This window comes from Synchiropus splendidus, chromosome 5 (assembly GCF_027744825.2).
Source record: "Synchiropus splendidus isolate RoL2022-P1 chromosome 5, RoL_Sspl_1.0, whole genome shotgun sequence".
In the NCBI taxonomy this organism is placed as follows: domain Eukaryota; kingdom Metazoa; phylum Chordata; class Actinopteri; order Syngnathiformes; family Callionymidae; genus Synchiropus; species Synchiropus splendidus.
In genome coordinates this window covers 24,797,170-24,815,689 of record NC_071338.1, presented here as the reverse complement: position 1 = coordinate 24,815,689, position 18,520 = coordinate 24,797,170, and the positions used below count along the sequence as shown (strand labels likewise).

At 41.1% G+C, this 18,520-nt stretch overlaps 1 protein-coding gene and 1 long non-coding RNA gene across 7 annotated transcripts; one reads left to right on the top strand and one right to left on the bottom strand.

Moving 5' to 3' along the window:
- Nucleotides 1-468: 468 nt before the first annotated feature.
- Nucleotides 469-17,946, bottom strand: LOC128759229 (major histocompatibility complex class I-related gene protein-like). 6 transcript variants are annotated; one of them, XM_053866028.1, is made up of 8 exons: nucleotides 9,841-10,001; nucleotides 7,881-8,147; nucleotides 5,720-5,998; nucleotides 4,857-5,153; nucleotides 4,352-4,462; nucleotides 4,143-4,160; nucleotides 3,780-3,842; nucleotides 469-1,062 (listed from the first exon to the last, which is right to left on the bottom strand). In XM_053866028.1, exons 1-8 carry the CDS (start codon nucleotides 9,890-9,892, stop codon nucleotides 1,022-1,024), a joined length of 1,128 nt encoding a protein of 375 aa, XP_053722003.1. In that variant the 5' UTR covers nucleotides 9,893-10,001; the 3' UTR covers nucleotides 469-1,021. The 6 variants fall into 6 exon arrangements, with proteins under 6 accessions (XP_053722003.1, XP_053722002.1, XP_053722001.1 ...); XM_053866027.1 differs by lacking the exon at nucleotides 9,841-10,001 and adding an exon at nucleotides 17,779-17,946 and having other exon boundaries at nucleotides 469-3,842; XM_053866026.1 differs by having other exon boundaries at nucleotides 469-3,842.
- LOC128759232 (uncharacterized) lies at nucleotides 13,687-16,096 on the top strand. Its single transcript, XR_008414568.1, has 4 exons — nucleotides 13,687-14,726; nucleotides 15,010-15,082; nucleotides 15,221-15,356; nucleotides 15,544-16,096. It is a non-coding gene; the product is annotated as an uncharacterized LOC128759232 (long non-coding RNA).
- Nucleotides 17,947-18,520: the final 574 nt, after the last annotated feature.

Sequence of the window (18,520 nt, the reverse complement as noted above, 5' to 3'; positions counted from 1 at the left end):
AATAGTTGATTTAATATAGACACATGATGATTAGTGGTTTCTACATCATCTCTTCAGCTGCAACATTTCAAACTGTCCAATAATGGCTTTCCTAACTTGGAGTTCAGTGTTCATAGTAATTCTACAGCAGTTCATGAGAGTATTAATGTTGACAAGATTTGTGGAATATTGTCTGAAGTGCTGCCACCTGGAGTGGAAAAGCCAAAAAGTGAAAACTGGATGAGTACCAGCGCAGCTCTGACTCACAAGTATATAATATATATGCATAATATAATGCATTATATTATGTGTTACTTGTTAACTGCAACAGATGACACACATTACAAGTCTAGTACGACTACATTCACGGCTGTCACCATGTTTTAAGCTTACAAAAAGCAATGCAATACATTCACATAAAGTAGCATTCAAGCTTCAAATCATAAATCAAAAACATAAATGAATGAATGAAATTGTTTATTGAGCAGTACTGACATTCAAACAGTGCTCCAAATAAAATTCAAAATATGAGCACTAATGAACAATGCAGGCCGACAACTGACCTGCTGAGCGATGATAACGTTCTGTACATAACATTTAAGTCACAGGCATCTTAACTTTTATTTGAAGGATTACTGCAACAAAGCGGACCGATACCTGTATTTATGAGGTCCAAACTACAAGCGAAGTTGATCGACATTATAAGGTTTGGAAAAGTTTTTGAAAAAAAAGCTCCTTTGTATCTTATGCTTACTTGCTTTACTCATCGTGATGATGGCAAGACACTCACTGTAATAACGGTCATGCTGATTCACTCAATCCACAGGGGAACCAGTGCGCTTGCAGTGGATACCTGAAGGGCTGCAATCAAGCTCCACAGTGGCACCAGCAGACATCTAGCTGCTCGCCAGATTGTTGCAGAATTTAGATTTTCCAAAACCCAAACATCGTCAACTTTTAAGAGACTCAAAATTCGCTGACTCGTGATCTTAGCAGTTGATAGATGCAGCAACACAATCCTGGTGATTTCGACTGAAGATATTTAACGCTGCTTTTCCTTTCTTGCACCATCTTTTCTTGAAACTGAAGAGAGAAGGAATTTGAGTGAGAAGAGAAATCCTCATTAAATCATCTGTGATTCCGTTTCAGACAAACTAAACTGGTCTTCATGTTAAATGTCTCAGTCCTAGTGATGAAAATCAACTCGAGAATTATGGTGTGTTCCAATTCCTTCCTTAACCCTCACCCTCAACCCTCAAAAATGCTTGTTCTCGCAAGGAGTAAGGACTGACCCAATTCTTAGGAAGTTATATGGAGGAACATGATTGAGGAACGTAGCTTCCTTAATCTTGAGGAACTCCGCGACCTCCCTCGGTATTGAGGAATACCCAGAATCCTTTGGGTAGTATCAAAGATGGCATCGAAAACAATGAGACTGAGCTACAAATGTATTGCAAAAGTATTTTCTTTGTTAATGGAAATATGAAACACAAGCCACAAACACAGCTGCAGATGGCATTGTCGCTAATCCTGTAAATGCTTCTTGCTTCCCATTCTTCTTCTTCTTTGCCGTAATGCTGCTCTCAATCGGCTATCGGACTGAGGATTGAGGTTAAGGGTGACAAATGCGGCTACATAATAACGAACCTCAAGCGGCACCTGGCGGCTGACTGTGGGGAGAGTTGTTCACAGGTAAGTCACAACAAGTGCCATTAACCAACCATATATTGATACTATTAGTCAAGCAGTAGTTGTGATACAACCTTCTCCACATAGCTTTTAGCGCAAATGAGTTGCAGATGGGCTTGAACTACACACGGAAAAAAATGTTGGTACCTGTACCCTTCCTTGAATGGAGCAAAAGCTCACAATGGTCACAGAAATAAATTTAAATTATAAATAAAAATCCAATGAAATTTAACCAATGAAAGTCAGACATTGCTTCTCAACCAAAAAAAAAAAAAACTCGTTCCTCAATCGTTTGGGATCTCTGCACTTTGAGTAACTAACTACCATCAGTAGTTGTCATATATTAATGAATGAATGTTGCGAGTGGTCGCCTCACCGCACTGGTTTGTTTAAATGGCGATTCACGGACGCAAAAATCGGAACATGACACACACAATCCTGATGTCAGTTCCGGGACGTTCACTGTTGAAAGTGAGCTATCAAGACCACTTACAACAATTGTCTAATTAATATCTCATTACTCTTTGATCATCGATCCAGAGTTCATACTGTTTTGTCCAAGCGGCTACTGTGCCAAGCGGTGCATTGAGGAGCCTGGTTTTTGCTACACATGGCTGTCAGGTCAGGTGAGGAGGATGAATTATGGACCATAGAGCCAGACAGAGACCGGACGAGCCAGTCTACCAGCAGAAGCAAGCCAATCAGAAGAGTGGACCATATCTGTTAACAGCTTCCCACCAAAAAAGGACTTAAAATGGACAACAACAAGAGGATTCATCAATGTCACTCCAAAATAAGAAGAGTCGACACAAGACCTGACTCTGACTCCTCTGACGGGGAATAAATACTTTTGGATTTAACTTGTTGGTTCTTTGGTAGTCATTCGCACAAATAAACAGACGTGTTTAAGATACAATCAAGGTGTGTTTCCCAACTATGACAACAACAATATTATTCAGCAAACTGCCCTGGACATGGCTGGAGGAAAATTCAAGACGAATCAAGGAGAAGTATAATATAAATGATTACAAAAGACGAATGGTGACAGACAAACTTCTGAAGAGATTTAAGGAGAACTTCAAGCTCAAGGAACATAAGCCTCAGATCGCACCATCCGTTGTTGTTTGAGACAAAATGGATTTAATGGGAGACAACCAAGGAGGACACCATTGTTGAAAACAAGTAATAAATAAGCCAGACTGAAATTTGCCAAACTACATGCTGAGAAGCCACACAGCTTCAGGGAGAATGTCCTATGGACAGGTGAGACAAAATTTGAACTTTTTGGCAAGGCAGCTCTATGTTCACAGACGAAAAAATGAAGTATATAAAGAAAAAAACACTGTCCCTACTGTGAAACAAAGATGCTGTTTTGGGGCTACTTTGCTGCATCCAAGGGCACAGGGTGTCTTGAATCTGTGCAGGGTGCAAGGGATTCTAGAGAGAAATGTGCTGGCTAGTGTCAGATAGCTTGGTCTCAGTCGCAGGTCATGGGTCTTGCAACACACAATGACCCAAAACACACAGCTAAAAGCACCCAAGAATGGATAAGAGGAAAACACTGAACAACTCTAAAGTGGCCTTCTATGAACCCTGAGCTTGATCCTATTGAGCATCTTTGTAAGGAGCTGAAACATGACATCTGGAAAAGGCACCCTTCAAAACTGAGACAACTGGAACAGTTTGCGCAGGAGGAGTGGGCTAAAATACTGTGCCAACTGCGAGGTGCAAAGGTCTCGTTGACAGTAACAGGAATCGTTTGATTGCAGTAGAACAAAACATGAATTTATGGGTTACCATCATTTTTGTCCAGGCCTGTTTCACAAGTTTATTTTTTAAAATAATTCTATTGAAGAATAGTTGACAAGCAACGTCTGACTTTCACTGGTTAAATTTTATAGAATTTTTATTTATTATTACTTTACATACTCCTATGACAAAAACGTCTCAAGAGTGAAGAAGATGGTCTCTCTGTGCCCTACATCCTGGTGTGTCTGCTGTCACTCAAACACTCCTCCAGGTACTCCACCCCACCTCTCTTCTTCACTCACAGGAGAGTCAAAGCAGCTTTTCTTCTCTAGTCTCTTTAAGAATGTTCCTCAGTGACTCACCGTGTGCAGGAGCTTCAATCAGGGGAATCAGTAGATTCAGAGCCTCCTCAGAACTGTTGGAGTCTGCAACATGAGAATCACTAGCAGCTCAGAACCTCATCAACATCGATGGGCTGATGAGGCTTTGTGAAACAGTGTCCTAATTTTTAGGGATCACTCAGTGGTGCTATTAGGGTTTAAAAATGATGTGAAGTTCCATTGAAACAGTTGTTCAAAGCTTATATAGAAGACAGTTCCATCTAGAGGCCTCTGAAAATTGGGACACTGTTATATAAAGCCTTATCAACCCATTACTACCCATCAACATCATGTTCGTCGCTTGTTGATGACGTCAGAAGATGCAAGGAAACATGATTTACTCACCAGTTATTGGTTTTCGTCCTGAAAAAGAAAACAACTTTGAACACCACAGCATTGATGGACCTTCACTGAAGTTCAACCAGACTGTTTTTTGTGTTCAGTGTGTGAAGCCATCAAGCTTGTGGTGGAACATTGTGTCTCTGGATCTTTGTCACCTTCAGTTTCTGGATGATTTGATCAAAGTCAACTCAAGTTTGCTCCTCTCTTCTCACCTGCTCTTCTCCTCTTGACCACTCCAATAACAGCAGCAGCAGTGATGAGCAGAACAACAACAACAGCAGCCACTGAGACAGCGATGAGAACTGTCTGGTCCTCCAGCTTCCCTGATGTGGTTACACACAACATGAGGGTTTAGTCTGGAGCCTAGGTCACCCGGCTGGATTGTGGTGGAATGTTCATTTTTAGCCGTCATTTCAGCAGTTATTAATGAGCGAGTGTGTATCTTTCAATCAAGCCAACTTCACAGGACATTCTGGACGGACCTGAGGCTCGCTCCAATAAGACAAAGACTGACTCAGAGTCTCCGTAACTACTGACATCATTGTTGAGTTTGTTGTATTAAAATATATTCAAATGTAATGTTGAATCAAAGATTGTGTTTTGAATCAACATTCTGGCAAGCTGGAACACAACTAATGTCATGAATCAACCTCTAGAGATAGACCAGAATACAAAGGTCTTGATGAAACAGTCAGTTATGAAAGAGTAAAATCTCACTGTTGGTTAAAATGGCCTCTTTGTCCAGGTTGGTGGGCAAGTCTTCTTTAACGCCAGCAAGCTGGAACACACAGGTGAACCTCTCCCAGTCTTCAGACGGGTCTGACAGTTTCAGCTCAGCCATCATCTGGTAGGTTCCATCAGGGTTGGGGAGGACCTCTCCAATATTAACATCATCGAGAAGCTCCTCTCCGTCTTTGGTCCAGAACAGAATGGCTCGTGGAGGGTAGAAGCCTGTAGCGAGGCAGATGATGGGAGAGGACGGAGTCTTCTGGAGGAGAGACACTGATGGAAGCTCTGGTGAAGACACGCACGGTTGGATGGTCATTTTGCAGAATAATTGGCTAAACCAGATCTAAAATATGTGCATTGGGTCACTCCAATGCACCCAGATAAGAATTCAAAGAGTATAAAACAGTATTTAATGTTGCAATCATGTTCATACTAGTTTTTTTCTTTTTCGTTTATCAAGCAGTATCCAAACACCTGAGATCTTCACAAACTGAATCTGAAAACATAAATGATGTGTTCACTGGCATTTTAAGATGTGTTGCTGTTTGTTTGTGCGTTCTATGTAAATCTTTTTATAAACAGTTTCACAAAAAGACTTTTTCATAATGTGACCGGACAAGCATCATGTTGTGATCAAAATCTGTATATTTCTTTTACATAATCCTGACCATCTATTAGTCACCACATCTGACGTTTACTGATCGCTCACAGTGGTCCAAGTGACGGCTCACAGAGTTTGTGTGTTTGCTCACACCCAATTTAGAGGGATCATTCGACTCCATGGTCACTCACACACGGACAGGTGTTGGACTGTGATGAGGTCACGTCCATCTCAGGTCGCATGACTCTACCTGTTTTCAGGAGGGAGCTCTTCCCGTAGTGCAAAAACTGCTTCAGCAGCTCAGGACATCGCTCGGACAGGGAGGATTGTAGATATCTGTTGCGACTTTCATTATTGTCCCACTGGAGTTTGGTGATGACAGCCTGTGGTTTGGCAGCGATCCATGTCAGAGTCTTCAAGTCCAACGCTATGAAGTCTTCTCCATCGTAAGCGTACTGATAATAACCTCTGACCTCTCCAGTCTCATCGTCCCACTCACAGCCGTGCATCACCTGAAGAGTGTGGACACCTGAGGGAGAGACAGAAGCTGCAGTTGGTCAAAATGACATCTGACAAACACACACGTTTTGCAGTACTTGTGAGGACCGATCCTCATAAGGTTTTGATGGTCAAAATAATTAGGTTATTATAATTGGGTTAAGTTTAGTTTTGGATGGTTAGGTTTAGGATGAGATGCTGCTGAAAGCATTATGGCAAGGAGTTTATGGTGATCAAGTAGCATTTATCACAGTTGCTTTAATAAATGAAAAGAATTGTGACGATGGTGAGGACAAGACTTAACACTTGCTCGTAACTTAATTATGCCTCGATGTGGCAGCCACCTAAAAGGGCCAGTCCCAGTCAGCAGGCAGCCGAGATCTAGCAACTTTCCAGCTGGCAAATACACTTGAAGTCTTAAATGACTGAGGTTACATGACAGCCCAACCTTCAGCTACACAGCGGAAGCAAACACATTCCAATGATGTCGTTAGCCGATGAACACATAACAAATTTGATATCAGCTGTAGTTTGTAACTTGTGACAGCAATGATCTTAGATGTGCAGATTTGTTTACAAGGTCCTCCACTCAGGTCGTTTTGATCATTAGTTCTTGGTAGAAGATTAGACGACGGGATTTTTTTTTTATTTCAATTTATTCACAAACTTGAGAGTTTAATCCCAAAACTTGGCATAGGAATTGTGTTGATGATGATGTATTTTTTTGGCATTTACCAAAGTTTCAGCAGAGGGGTTGAACAGACAGCTCAATTTAACCCTCAACTAAAGCTGGCAGAGCAGTCTGTCAGACACAACGGTTCTGCGAGAGAGAAACATTGAATTTCTGATCTCTACACTTAGTTAACTATTATATTTGAACATAAGAAAATACTGATGTTGGGGACTCCACTAATAAGTTGCATCATAAAACAGTTTCAAGAGAGACTGTAGTGTGTACAACACATGGAATAGAGTGAGTGATATATACAGTATATACATATGTGGTTGACTCTGAGTCTCTGGATCGGTGTTTGTTTTATTAGATAGAGTGGCCCACAGGTTTTCTGAATTAGGTGTCAGCTGAAACAAAAAGGACCAGATCGGCAATGAAACTGTGTCCTCACGATCAGTTGAAACAAAAACCTTGCACCCACTGCGGCTCTTTCTGGAACAGTTAGCCACCCCTGGTCGAGCTAATTTAAGCATTTTGTTAGGTTTCGTGTTTGTATGTGCTTTTATTGTTGTACTTCCTGTCTCCCCGCTTCCGTGTTTTCATCTCTCCTGCTCCAGCTTAATGGCGACACACAGCTAGGACTCATTCCACTGATGATCCTCCCATGGATATCTACCCTGCCGCCCACTGTGTTGTCGCTAGATGGTCCGCTGCCAATACGTGGTATGACCGCTCGCAATTACTCTGATTCTCTTGTCCCTGGTATGTTGTTTCTCGTTGTCCCTCCGCGCCTCTCTCCTCGACTGTACCGCTGTCAGATAATGGGTATAGACAGTACCAGTTGGTATCTGTTTTTCAAATTGAAGCCACTGCATTTTCTTTGTTTTTAATCACATCCTATTTCTTTCCATTAAGTGGATTTGAAATGACAATTCATTTAGGCCTACCACAGTCTCAAATGAAAACAAGTGTGCATACATGTAAGAAGAAGAGTTGACAGTTCTAATTTTCTGCTTCAAGCAAGGGAACAGGCAGTGAAGGGGAGAAATAAGAAGACAGTATCAAGTAAATGAAAGAAACAGGACTAATTTGAAGGGTGAGCTACTTGTTACAGAAATGCAAAAGATACTATAGCTTTCAGGTGCTAGGTGTGTGTGTGTGTGTGTGTGTGTGTGTGTGTGTGTGTGTGTGTGTGTGTGTGTGTGTGTGTGTGTGTGTGTGTGTGTGTGTGAAAACAAACCTCCAATCTGGTTGAATCTGCCTTTAAATACTTTAATGAGTGTCTTGCACGTCTGCTGGTCAATCATGCACCTCTGTGTTTCTCTCTCTAAATATTCCGGATCATCATCAATGAGTCGGGTCATCCAGTCCTGTTTGGGTTTGACTCTCCTGCTGTTGTTGTCGTAGTAAATTAACTCAACACCATCCACCAAACCAACCTCCACATACTCTGGGAAGTGATGAACCTGAGATGATGCAGTTGCCCAATAGGTGAGAGAGTGAAACACTGCAGAGAAGACGACACAATGATGACCATTTGAAAGTAATAAAAACATTCTCGTTCTTGTTGAAGTTTTACTTTGTCATGTTGTTCACAACAAACCACATCAAAACCGAAAAGACAATGATTATAAAGACAACATTCAGAGGAGAATAGCTGTGGAGATTGAATATGATGATGGTGTAGCTCATATAAACCACCAGAGGACAGAGTCGGCATTGAAAGGCAGATATTTACAAGCTTCCACCCACTCCATGTAAACCGCTATGTTTTCAAGACAATCCTACCAGATCAAAAAGATAAATATATGAATGTGGGCGGTACATGCTTAAAATATTTAACCTTTAATCTATGTACTAACTGATTAGACTTTAGACTTTCTTTATTGTCATTGCACAAAACATATTACTATATGATGGTAACGAAATTTCGGTCTGAGGCCTCCGGTTTCCAAAAACAAAACGAAACGTCCAAAAATAAATAGATGAATAATAATAAAATAATAAAATAATAATTAATTGAGAGATTCCACATTTTAATACAATGACAGCCCCAATACGATTCTTGAAGCATGCAGTGAACACATGGTAGGAACCTTTTCAGTTATCGGAATGATTTTGGTGGATAAAATGGTTTCAGTACCCATTTTACAGCAAGATCCGAATCTATTCAGGAGCCTTTTTAGCTCAAGCTCCAGAGCAGGGTCTGTTTAACTATTCCAGTAGGTGCCATCCGCACAAAGCAATGTACGAAGTGCTGTGATTTTAATCGTAGTCCAAGGTTATATTGAACTTTGACACAACATGAGATACATTGGGGACAGCAGACTGAAAGAACATTTTAGCAGCTGTCTTGTTCCAAACATGACAGGGTTCTACCAGAGATGAGAAACATTGAATATTATACCGTATTTAGACATATAATGATGTTGGAGATGAACTCCAGTAACATAGAGAACAGAATTGATCATTTAGTAACTGCCAAGTTTCATCATTACAGAATATACATCCAAGAACATGCCTCAGACACTCACATGCACACAGCGCTGCTGAGGGACTCTCATGTATTTGCAAGTGCATAGTCTGCGGTTGAGTCCATTGTAACTCAATTGGAGTGATCTGTGACCTCTGCCTTCATTTAACCAATAAACAAAGCAACACAACAACTCACAGTATATTTGCATATTGTTCTATCTGAATGTTGCCGTAGCACATACAAAACAATAATTAAGAGCATTCTGTTGTTTTGTGGATGAAGTACCAATCAACAGGGCAGTACTATTCACTTTAAGTTACATTATTTGTTGCCTTATGTTTGTGGGTGTGAGCGTCATCTGTGTCGCAACAGCCTATAGAAACAGGCATCAATATAGACATAACATAGCACAGTGTATGGATATTATAAGTCTTTAGGTTTAATTTTGGAATCTGAATTTAAAGTGACCGCTGGCAATAAATTATTTAAATTGGGCCATATGATTAAGAAACAAACCTCGAAGATATCGAGTCTAATTGAGACCTTTTATTTAAGACATATTGTTAATGGATTACAACAAAACAACAACTACTACTTGTGACAATGATATTATTATTGTTGTTGTTGTTGTTACGTTTTAGTTCATTACAATTCGACTTCGAACTGACGAGAATAACATTCGAGAGAACGTGGCAAAGTGAAACATACAAAGTTGTGATTTTACCTGAATTTGCGCCATTAATCCAAAACACAGCCAACATAAACCATATTCTCATCGTCGCCTAAATGTTAAGTTCAATGCTGCAGACGATCGAGGAGAAACGAAAGTACAATTCGCTTCATAGGGAGGTTTCCGGATTTGACGGATGACGGTTATGAGACACCCCGCCCAACTGCACGCTGCTCACATCAAATGCCTCTCACAGTCTCATTTGTTCCCGTTCTACATGTATTTTTGTCCCATTTGCTTTAAATTTGACTCAGCTCGGTTTTGTTGACTTGACACCTTTCATTATAATGATGACCAAATCGGGTCATGTACGCGTGCGTCAGCTAATATTTTGAGGTTAAATAAAATAAAACCTCGGACTCAATATGCTCCTATGATTTCATACATCCACATTTTAGGGGAATAAATAACAACAATAAAAAAAAACAAACCCTTGTGGGGTCCATCCAGAAGCTGTTCATGTCATTAACACATTGTCGTGAGCTGACATACAATTGAGAGGCTGCTGGTGGAAGCGCGAGAGAAATTCACTGGTGAGGTTCGATAATAACGTGAGTCACAACACTGACATTGTCTCTGACATTTTTGTCTTGTGCATTGTTTTCATTATGATGCAAGTGAAACATAACTTTCTCGTTTGATTGTTGTTAATTGTTCTTCTGTGGTCTTTTCCGTTGGCTATTTTAGGAGTATTTCTTGTCCCTTATAATACATCAGAATTAAAAGTAGATTTTGAAATGCATGAGACACATCAAGAATCTTTAAATGTAATGTGGTTTAAATTAAATAAAACACAACAAACCAACATTTTCTGTGCATTTTTAAAGTGTAATTTTAAATTCACACATGATGTCATCACTTATTTTTTTATTTTTTCTAACCCTCCTTTTTTGGGGGTTGACGGCCCCTCTCAGCGGTTACAATATATATATTGGCCTCTTAGGAAATTGAATTGCCCACCTCTGATGTAGACAGATAACACTTTCATCATGTGAGGCCTTTGTTCCTTAGATTGTTGTTCATAATTTCTAATGAGTCATCTCCACTGGCGTCTCAGTGAATCGCACTGCCACATAGGCTGTTAGGTGAGTACTTTTTTGTCTCCGTTTCCTCCTGAATATTTTTTAAAAGCCTGCCAGGAAGTAGTGAAAACAATCCTAAAATTTATCAAGCTAGCCCACCAAAACAAAAATGTTGCAGCGCAACATTAAATAGTATGGAATACCATTACTGTGGAAGTCCATTTCCACCAGGCAAATTAAGAAAATCACGAGAATGGGCCTATGGCAAAAATAAATAAATAAGTGGCAGCCACGAAATAAGCAAAATGTGCACATGAGTATGGAAGTGCAGACTCTCTGCTGAATATCAACAGCCAAATTGAAGGTTTAAGAATTACAGCTCTTTAATAACATAGCCAACTCTTTTTCAAGAGGCCATAAGTAATTGGACAATTGACTCAGAGGGCAGCAAAAAAAAAAAGGCAGCATGGTCAAAATACTATTATCAAAATATTATTTCCATTATATAGTCATCAGTCACGAACATCCAAATTAAAATCCTTGGAAAATATCAATACTGCATACATGAATGGTTTTTTTTAACTACAGGAAGGGCAGGTGGATATCTTTTTAATATAACTGCAATACAGGAGGATTTGTGTGAGTGTCGACCATGACAACTCGATTAGAAACACAATCCTGTTCTATGCTGTTCACAGCATAGAACAGCAACAAAACCTCATCATGCTAGAAGACAATGTCCTTAGGCGACAAAAAAGACAAAAAAAAAAAAGACAAATACAAAAAGGTTAGATATCATGATTTAATACCAGAGAAACATGATACAAGTAAAACAAGGCCATTAAAATGGACGCAACCTGAACAAGTCATAGTAGTGCAGGTTCTGTGTAAACACCAGAAACAAAGCCTCTCACACACCCTCGGTGGCGGAGGTTCACAGCAGTGAGTGTTTGAGATGCTGAGGAAATAAATGAAGCTAATGAAGTAACAGTGCATAAGAGCAATTGCTGGGGCTCAATTGTCGGCTTGAGGTGGATAAATCAAGATTCCCATGTGTTGTCCACCACGTTGCAGTCACATGGATGCAATAAAGGAGTGAATTCCCCTCTGATGGATGTCATGGAAAATGACTAAAAATACTTTTGAAGTTTTGTTTGAAGTTTCAATGAAGTCGTCGCCATCTTATTGTGACCTCACTTAAGAACAAAAGCCCAGAACGAACAAAGTGTGTGAGCTAGATTATTTATGCGGCTTCATGATGTGGTTTGTGTGGACAGTTTTTGTGTACTAGTTAATGCAGTTTTGTATCTATGCAGTTTTGGTCCATGTTTTGTGTGTTGCAATAAATGTTTCATACTTCATGTTGTGTCTGTATTGTAACGTATTTTCCCTCCTATATATATATATATATATATATATATATACACGGCTGGCTCAGCATTTCTTTTCATGTTTACATTCTATACATACAAAAAGTGTTTGCTTGAGCAACAAAACTCATTCTGAAAGATAAATGTAATATTTACAAGCACTACTTGCAAAGTCATCTGGAGCCAGTCAACTATATGTTGAGGAAACACATCAAACATCAAGCGTGTCTGATAACCAGAGCACACGTTCACATCGCGACCTGAGAGTACAGCAGAGATGATTCTCCCGTCAGGATGTTGTTGTATATACTGGAAAATCGAAAATATTATAACCAAGGTCTACACTTATTATGAGCACTTATTGAACCTGTATGCTTTACACTTATTATGAGCACTTTTGAACTTACAAGCAGGGCATGCTCTAACCTCAGGGTGAATTTGTAAGCAGAACATGTTTTTAAGCTGAGCTTGCGATTATGGTTAACACTTAGAAGGAACGTTGTATTAATAGAACATTGTGGTCTTCAACTTAGAACATAAGTTACATTTATCAAAACAATGAAACTAACACTCAGCATGTTCAATGAATCTAAAACATCTGCATAAGACATAAGGGGTGTCTCTAATGAAGTTAAAACTTTCCACTAAGAACGACAGCTAGAACACATGATGAAAATTAAAACTTTCCACTGAAGATGACAAGAACACGTCACCCATTAATGACGCATTGGGGGATTGTTTATTGAAATCGGCAATGTTGCTATAAAGGTCTAGGATAAACTGACCTCTCGCTCTCGCTCTTGTTCCACGCTTTTGGCTTCATCCGTTTGCTGTAAGGTCTTGTATCTTAACTTGGGACGGTGCTCTTGCTCTTGCTCTTAGGCCATTTGATTTAACTCTTTTTGTTGTTTTTTATTATTGATTGGTTGATTTTTATGATTAATTCTTTTGACTTAATCTCTTGTATTGCATATACTTTGAATATAATTTTTAGGATCTTTGACTTAATCCTTTTTATTGTGTATGCATTTTGATTATATGATTTTTTGACATTTATGTATGTGCACCAGCGTCTGGCAGTGCCTATGACTTTGTTGGGTATTAGCGTCTGGCAATACCCTTGATTTTATTGATGTTTATTGATTTTATTGTTTTTATTATCCTTTTTTGAATTTTATTGTTTTATTACCCTTTTATCATTTTTGTATTGAATTTTATTCTTTATTGATTTTACTGTTTTGTTATCCTTTTTATCAATTTTTTGGAGAAATACTTTTGATATAAAAACAAAATAAAACTGAGTACGAATTAAGTACTGAAAAGGCACAACGGCATTGATCCCTGGCTACTAAAGAATCGACTGGCTCCTGTACTACCATCAACTGGGTTATAGGTGAGTTAATGCTCGATTGAATTAATGTTTGATTCCCTTTCCTGTGCACATGTAGTGAATGTTTCGACTGGTAGCATTATTCCATCCTGAATTATTATGTCAATGATAATGTGGTAGTTCAGAAGGCTGAGGTAATATTTTATTTAAGGAATGGATTGAGAATCTAATCATGTGTCCCTAAACGAAGCTAAGTAAAGAGACTACGGTAGAAGGTGTAGCATTGTAAGGTCAAGAACCTGTTTCTCAACAGGTCGGACGAATTAAATAACCCGCTCAGTGAAGCGCCGACACTACTCACTAATATAATAGGTGAAGTTGATACATCTATTATAGTTTTAGAACCGTGTCTGCAACAAGAGGCTGACTGAGTTGACCACACGAGGGGGCCCTTTACCAGAGAGGCAAAGGGAGGTAGTGTATTCGGAACTAGGGACGGCTTGTTATAGCCAATTGCCCTGTACACAAAACCTTGAAATCCAAACCCGAGCGGCAGATGTGTGTAATTTAGTCAGCAGACATCTCAGCTGAGTCACAAGACGAAGCTCTCGATTTACCGATCGATCTACGTTCCCACCCTCACTTATGGTCACGAGCTTTGAGTAATGACAGAGAGGATGAGATCGCGGATACAAGCGGCTGAGATGAGTTTCCTCCGCAGGGTGGCTGGGCGCAGCCTTACTGTACGTACAGACCAAACGCGACTTCCGCGAGCGACACGACTGATTTGCATAGAAAGTCAATGGGGTTGGGCGACTGACGGCGACCAGCGGCGACCAACATGGCAGCGACACGACTGGGGTGTGCAACGCTACAAGATTTGAGCTACATACGGCGACTCCGGCTACTCAAGACGACACAACTGGGGTACAGCGACAGTCGCAGAAGTTCACCACCTGCGGAGCGTTGACCAATCAGAGACCAGATCCGCGAGTGACGTGTCCCGGCGGAGGAGAAGCAAATCGCTGCGGTTGTTTACAAGCAGACTTTCCGCCGTCCTGAGAGTGGCTCAAATCGTGCATTTTTTAATTTCCACCGGAACATAAATAGGAAGAATCTTGTCCGGAGGGAAAGTTCGCCACAACGGTGGCGTTCCTGGTGAGCTGAGACCTTTATTTACGTAAGTTTACTAAAGTTATGTTCGCCTAAACGCAATGTCCACCGAGTTTACGAGGCGAATGCACCGCTGCGACGGTTGAAACTACGTATGTATGGTGACGAGATAAATAAGTACTGTTTCTGATTTAATTAAATTCAGATGAGACGTCCTGAAGGGTCTGTTTATATGAGGGGAGGACGGTGACCGAGGAGCGGAGTGGTCAGCGGCATCTACTGTAGTGCCGTGAAGTGACCGTTCTTCACCGTCCTCTCTCTTCTGCAGCCCTTCATCTCCAAGAGAGACCTCGGCCAACATGACTGGAGATGCAGCAGCAGCTGCAGCAGCAAGGTAGCAGGTAGGTTTGCACGTTCATTTAGTGGGGATATTCTGAATACTAGATTAATATATAAATATAAAAATGTATGTAGCTTTCTGTATAGCTTTTTTCTGTATAGCTTGTACAATAATGTAATCAAGCTGTGCTGTCATTAAGGAGAGGAGGAGGATGGATCCACTCATGATGTTGGTGATGATGATGAGGAGGAGGATGGACGTCCCTCTGCCTCACCTGGTGCTGCTGCGTCTCCTCCACCTGCCACTGGCCCTTGTCATCCACTGCTGCTCCCCATGTATGTAGAAATAGCATTTTCTAGCATTATTCTATTTTTTTAATTAAATGTTATTGTTCTACATCATTCAAGCACTGTCATAGTGACATGACTTGCTTTAGGTTAACTATTGCTGTCCTATACAGATTTTATTTATTCGTACTCATCACTATGGCATGTAATTGAACTCAACTTCCATTATGTGCAGGACAGCGATGGAAGAGACCAACAGAGGAAGGGGTCCCCCGATGCTGAAGCTGAGCTCAAACATCTACTAATGTACTCCCTCCACACACCCAGCTCAGAAGAAGGGACAGTTTTCAAGGTCCTCGTTCCTTCCAGGTTCCACATAAATTTAAAATGTACATGTTACTTTACCAAGCAAAACAACAGCTGACTGAAACCATTTGGACCCTTCATTTATTTTCTTTGTAGCCACAGTTTCATTAAAGAACCGGATGCCGCCCCACTTCCTCCGCCTCTCTTGACCCTCGTCCCTCTGAGGAAGATCCTTCAAAACACACCTACGTAGTTCACTTCAAGTTTGACTGTGATTCTGTGTGTATTGAATGAGTATAAATGAATGGGGTTACTTTATTTTTGCAAATAAAGTGTTTGACAATGAACATTTCTTTTTGTGAAAAATGGATTCACAGAAAAAAATAAAATCAAAAGCACTTTGCAAAATATCAACAAATTGAGTTGAACACAGCTTTGTTTTATTGCAGAGATGAAATATATATGCAAGAACCTAGGCTTTGTTAAAATAGGTGGCTGACTCTTGAATGAGCAATTGTGTTGCACTGATAACTGTTTTTTTTCCAAAAAGGAGAAGCCTCATCTTCAACAAAAACATATGTGGTCGGTGGCCGTGGTCCTCTGGTCAGCTCCTAGAAGTGGACCGTCACACCAACACAGAAGCAGTTGGTGATGAGTCTCCTGTTACCGAAGATCTGCAAAATATAAACCATACATGGATATGTAAACATACATATGTTGGTGATAATTTAACAAAGTATATATCAACCATACAACAGTGCATCTAGGACAAATTGTTTCATCAGAATGCATTTAACTGTTGCATTCATTGATTACCACAAAGTGGCGCTCACTGAAAAGAATTTAGTGTACAAATTATTGACGATGACAGATTATATATCTCCGAAAATTACTTCAAGCATACAGCAGATACGACCGCGGATTTCATGAACTGATGACAGTTCAGAAAGACTTGGACACAAGTCGCCGTACATAACTACACATCGAGTTGCTTACCGAAGACAGACGTTCGCCAGAGGACAGACCGCGGTACTTGGTGTCCTGTATTCGGCCACTGATCCGGACCAACAGGTCGTCCAACTCGCGGCGGTTCCGCCTGAAGTACCGCACGAAGCGGGCGTATCCCGGTGACGCTGCTGGAGCAGGAAGTTAAATTCACCAGTGTGAGCGGCTCTGGCGAATGCTACGAAACGAGAGACGTCTCTTTTTCCATGTTTTCAATTAATAAGTAGCGATAGTTTGAGCACCGGCTCCGCCATCTTCAATCCACCGTCCACAACAACTTGAGACCACGCCCCCCGGCGACTGACCTACTTTCGATCCGGACAGGTGGCGACTAATGACGACAGGAGCAAGCTACCTGCTGCTGACGACTGGCGCTACAGCGACAGAAATGTCGCGTTCGGTGTGTACGTACCTTTAGAGATAGGGTGAGGAGTCCGGGAGGAGCTCGGGGTGGAGCCGCTGCTCCTCCACATTGAGAGGAACCAGCTGAGGTGGCTCGGGCATCTGATCCAGATGCCCCCTGGACGCCTCCCTGGGGAGGTGTTCCGGGCATGTCCTACCGGGAGGAGACCCCGGGGAAGACCCAGGACTCGCTGGAGAGATTATGTCTCCGGTCTGGCACCTCGGGATCCCCGGGATGAGCTGGAGGAGGTTTGTGCGGATTGGGAAGCTTGGGCTTCTGTGCTCCGAATGCTGCCTCCGTGACCCGACCCCGGATAAGCGGCAGAAGAAGGTGGAGGTGAATTCCGAAGTTTCACTGAATGCACTTTCGTTTTTTTTTTGTTTTTTTTTGGGGTTTTTTTTAACATAAACAAAACATTGGAACATGGTTTGTCATTTAATCTGTACGACCTGATGATTATTTTTACTCTCGCGCCAGTATATCCTCAACCTTTGACGCGGAAGTCAAATGTGTTGCCACTTACACCGATCCAATGAAGAGACAAGGTTTCATCTTCACAGTTTAGGAAAGACCGGTTATTTGACCGCGATTACTTTGTGGCTTTGATTTGTTCTTCTCACAAAGCGAGTGTGGACTTAAACAATAGGCCTCCATGATACGTAGATCGTAATACAATGACTGTAAGACGTCGAAGTGAAAAGCAGCAAACGTAAATGTTAAAGGGAAGAAAGGCAGGAAACAAAGTTGCATATTTACCTGCAATCGCGCCATGGAACCCATACAGTGCAAAAATAATGACGAGTCTCATCTCTCGTCGTCTAACCCATATTTTTGAAAGGGTCGATGTTGCGGTTTGCAACAGTCGAAGACAAAAACACTGTTGGTGCGCAGATTAATCTGAAAATGAAGGCAGTGCACTTCCGGACAGGGTTGCCAGATATGGCCTTTACACTTCAACGCCCACCCATAAACAAACCAGTCGTGACACTTTCGTTGACCACTGATGACGTATAGTAGGTGGCAGATTCTCTCATTTCTAAACAAATACAAGGATGTGTGGGGATTGTGCTTTGTTTCTCCTGAATATTTCCACAAAACCGGGAGAGAATGCGAGAACCAGCCCAAACTTTATCAACATACTCAGCTATTTTATTTTCCAGGCGCGCATGTTTGAGAAAAGCGGAACAAAGCGGGAACTCGCCCAATCTGGCAACAGGGTTCAAGTTCCTTCGGCGTTGATCGACCGACCTCCACCGTGAGCTCGAGCGCTCTGCCCACTTGGGAGGAGAAGTAGAGGAAAATATTGAGGGAATAAATACCATCGTTACTCTTCATTTGCCATCAAAGACTTTTTATTAGAAAATAACATTAATTTAGTGAAACTGTCGACATACGCCAACACACTAACCCAGACTTTAATGATGGCACCATCTTGTGGCAAAGTCGTATAACAAGGAAATGCAGTTTACCAGAATCTTGTTTTGAAAAAGCACATTGA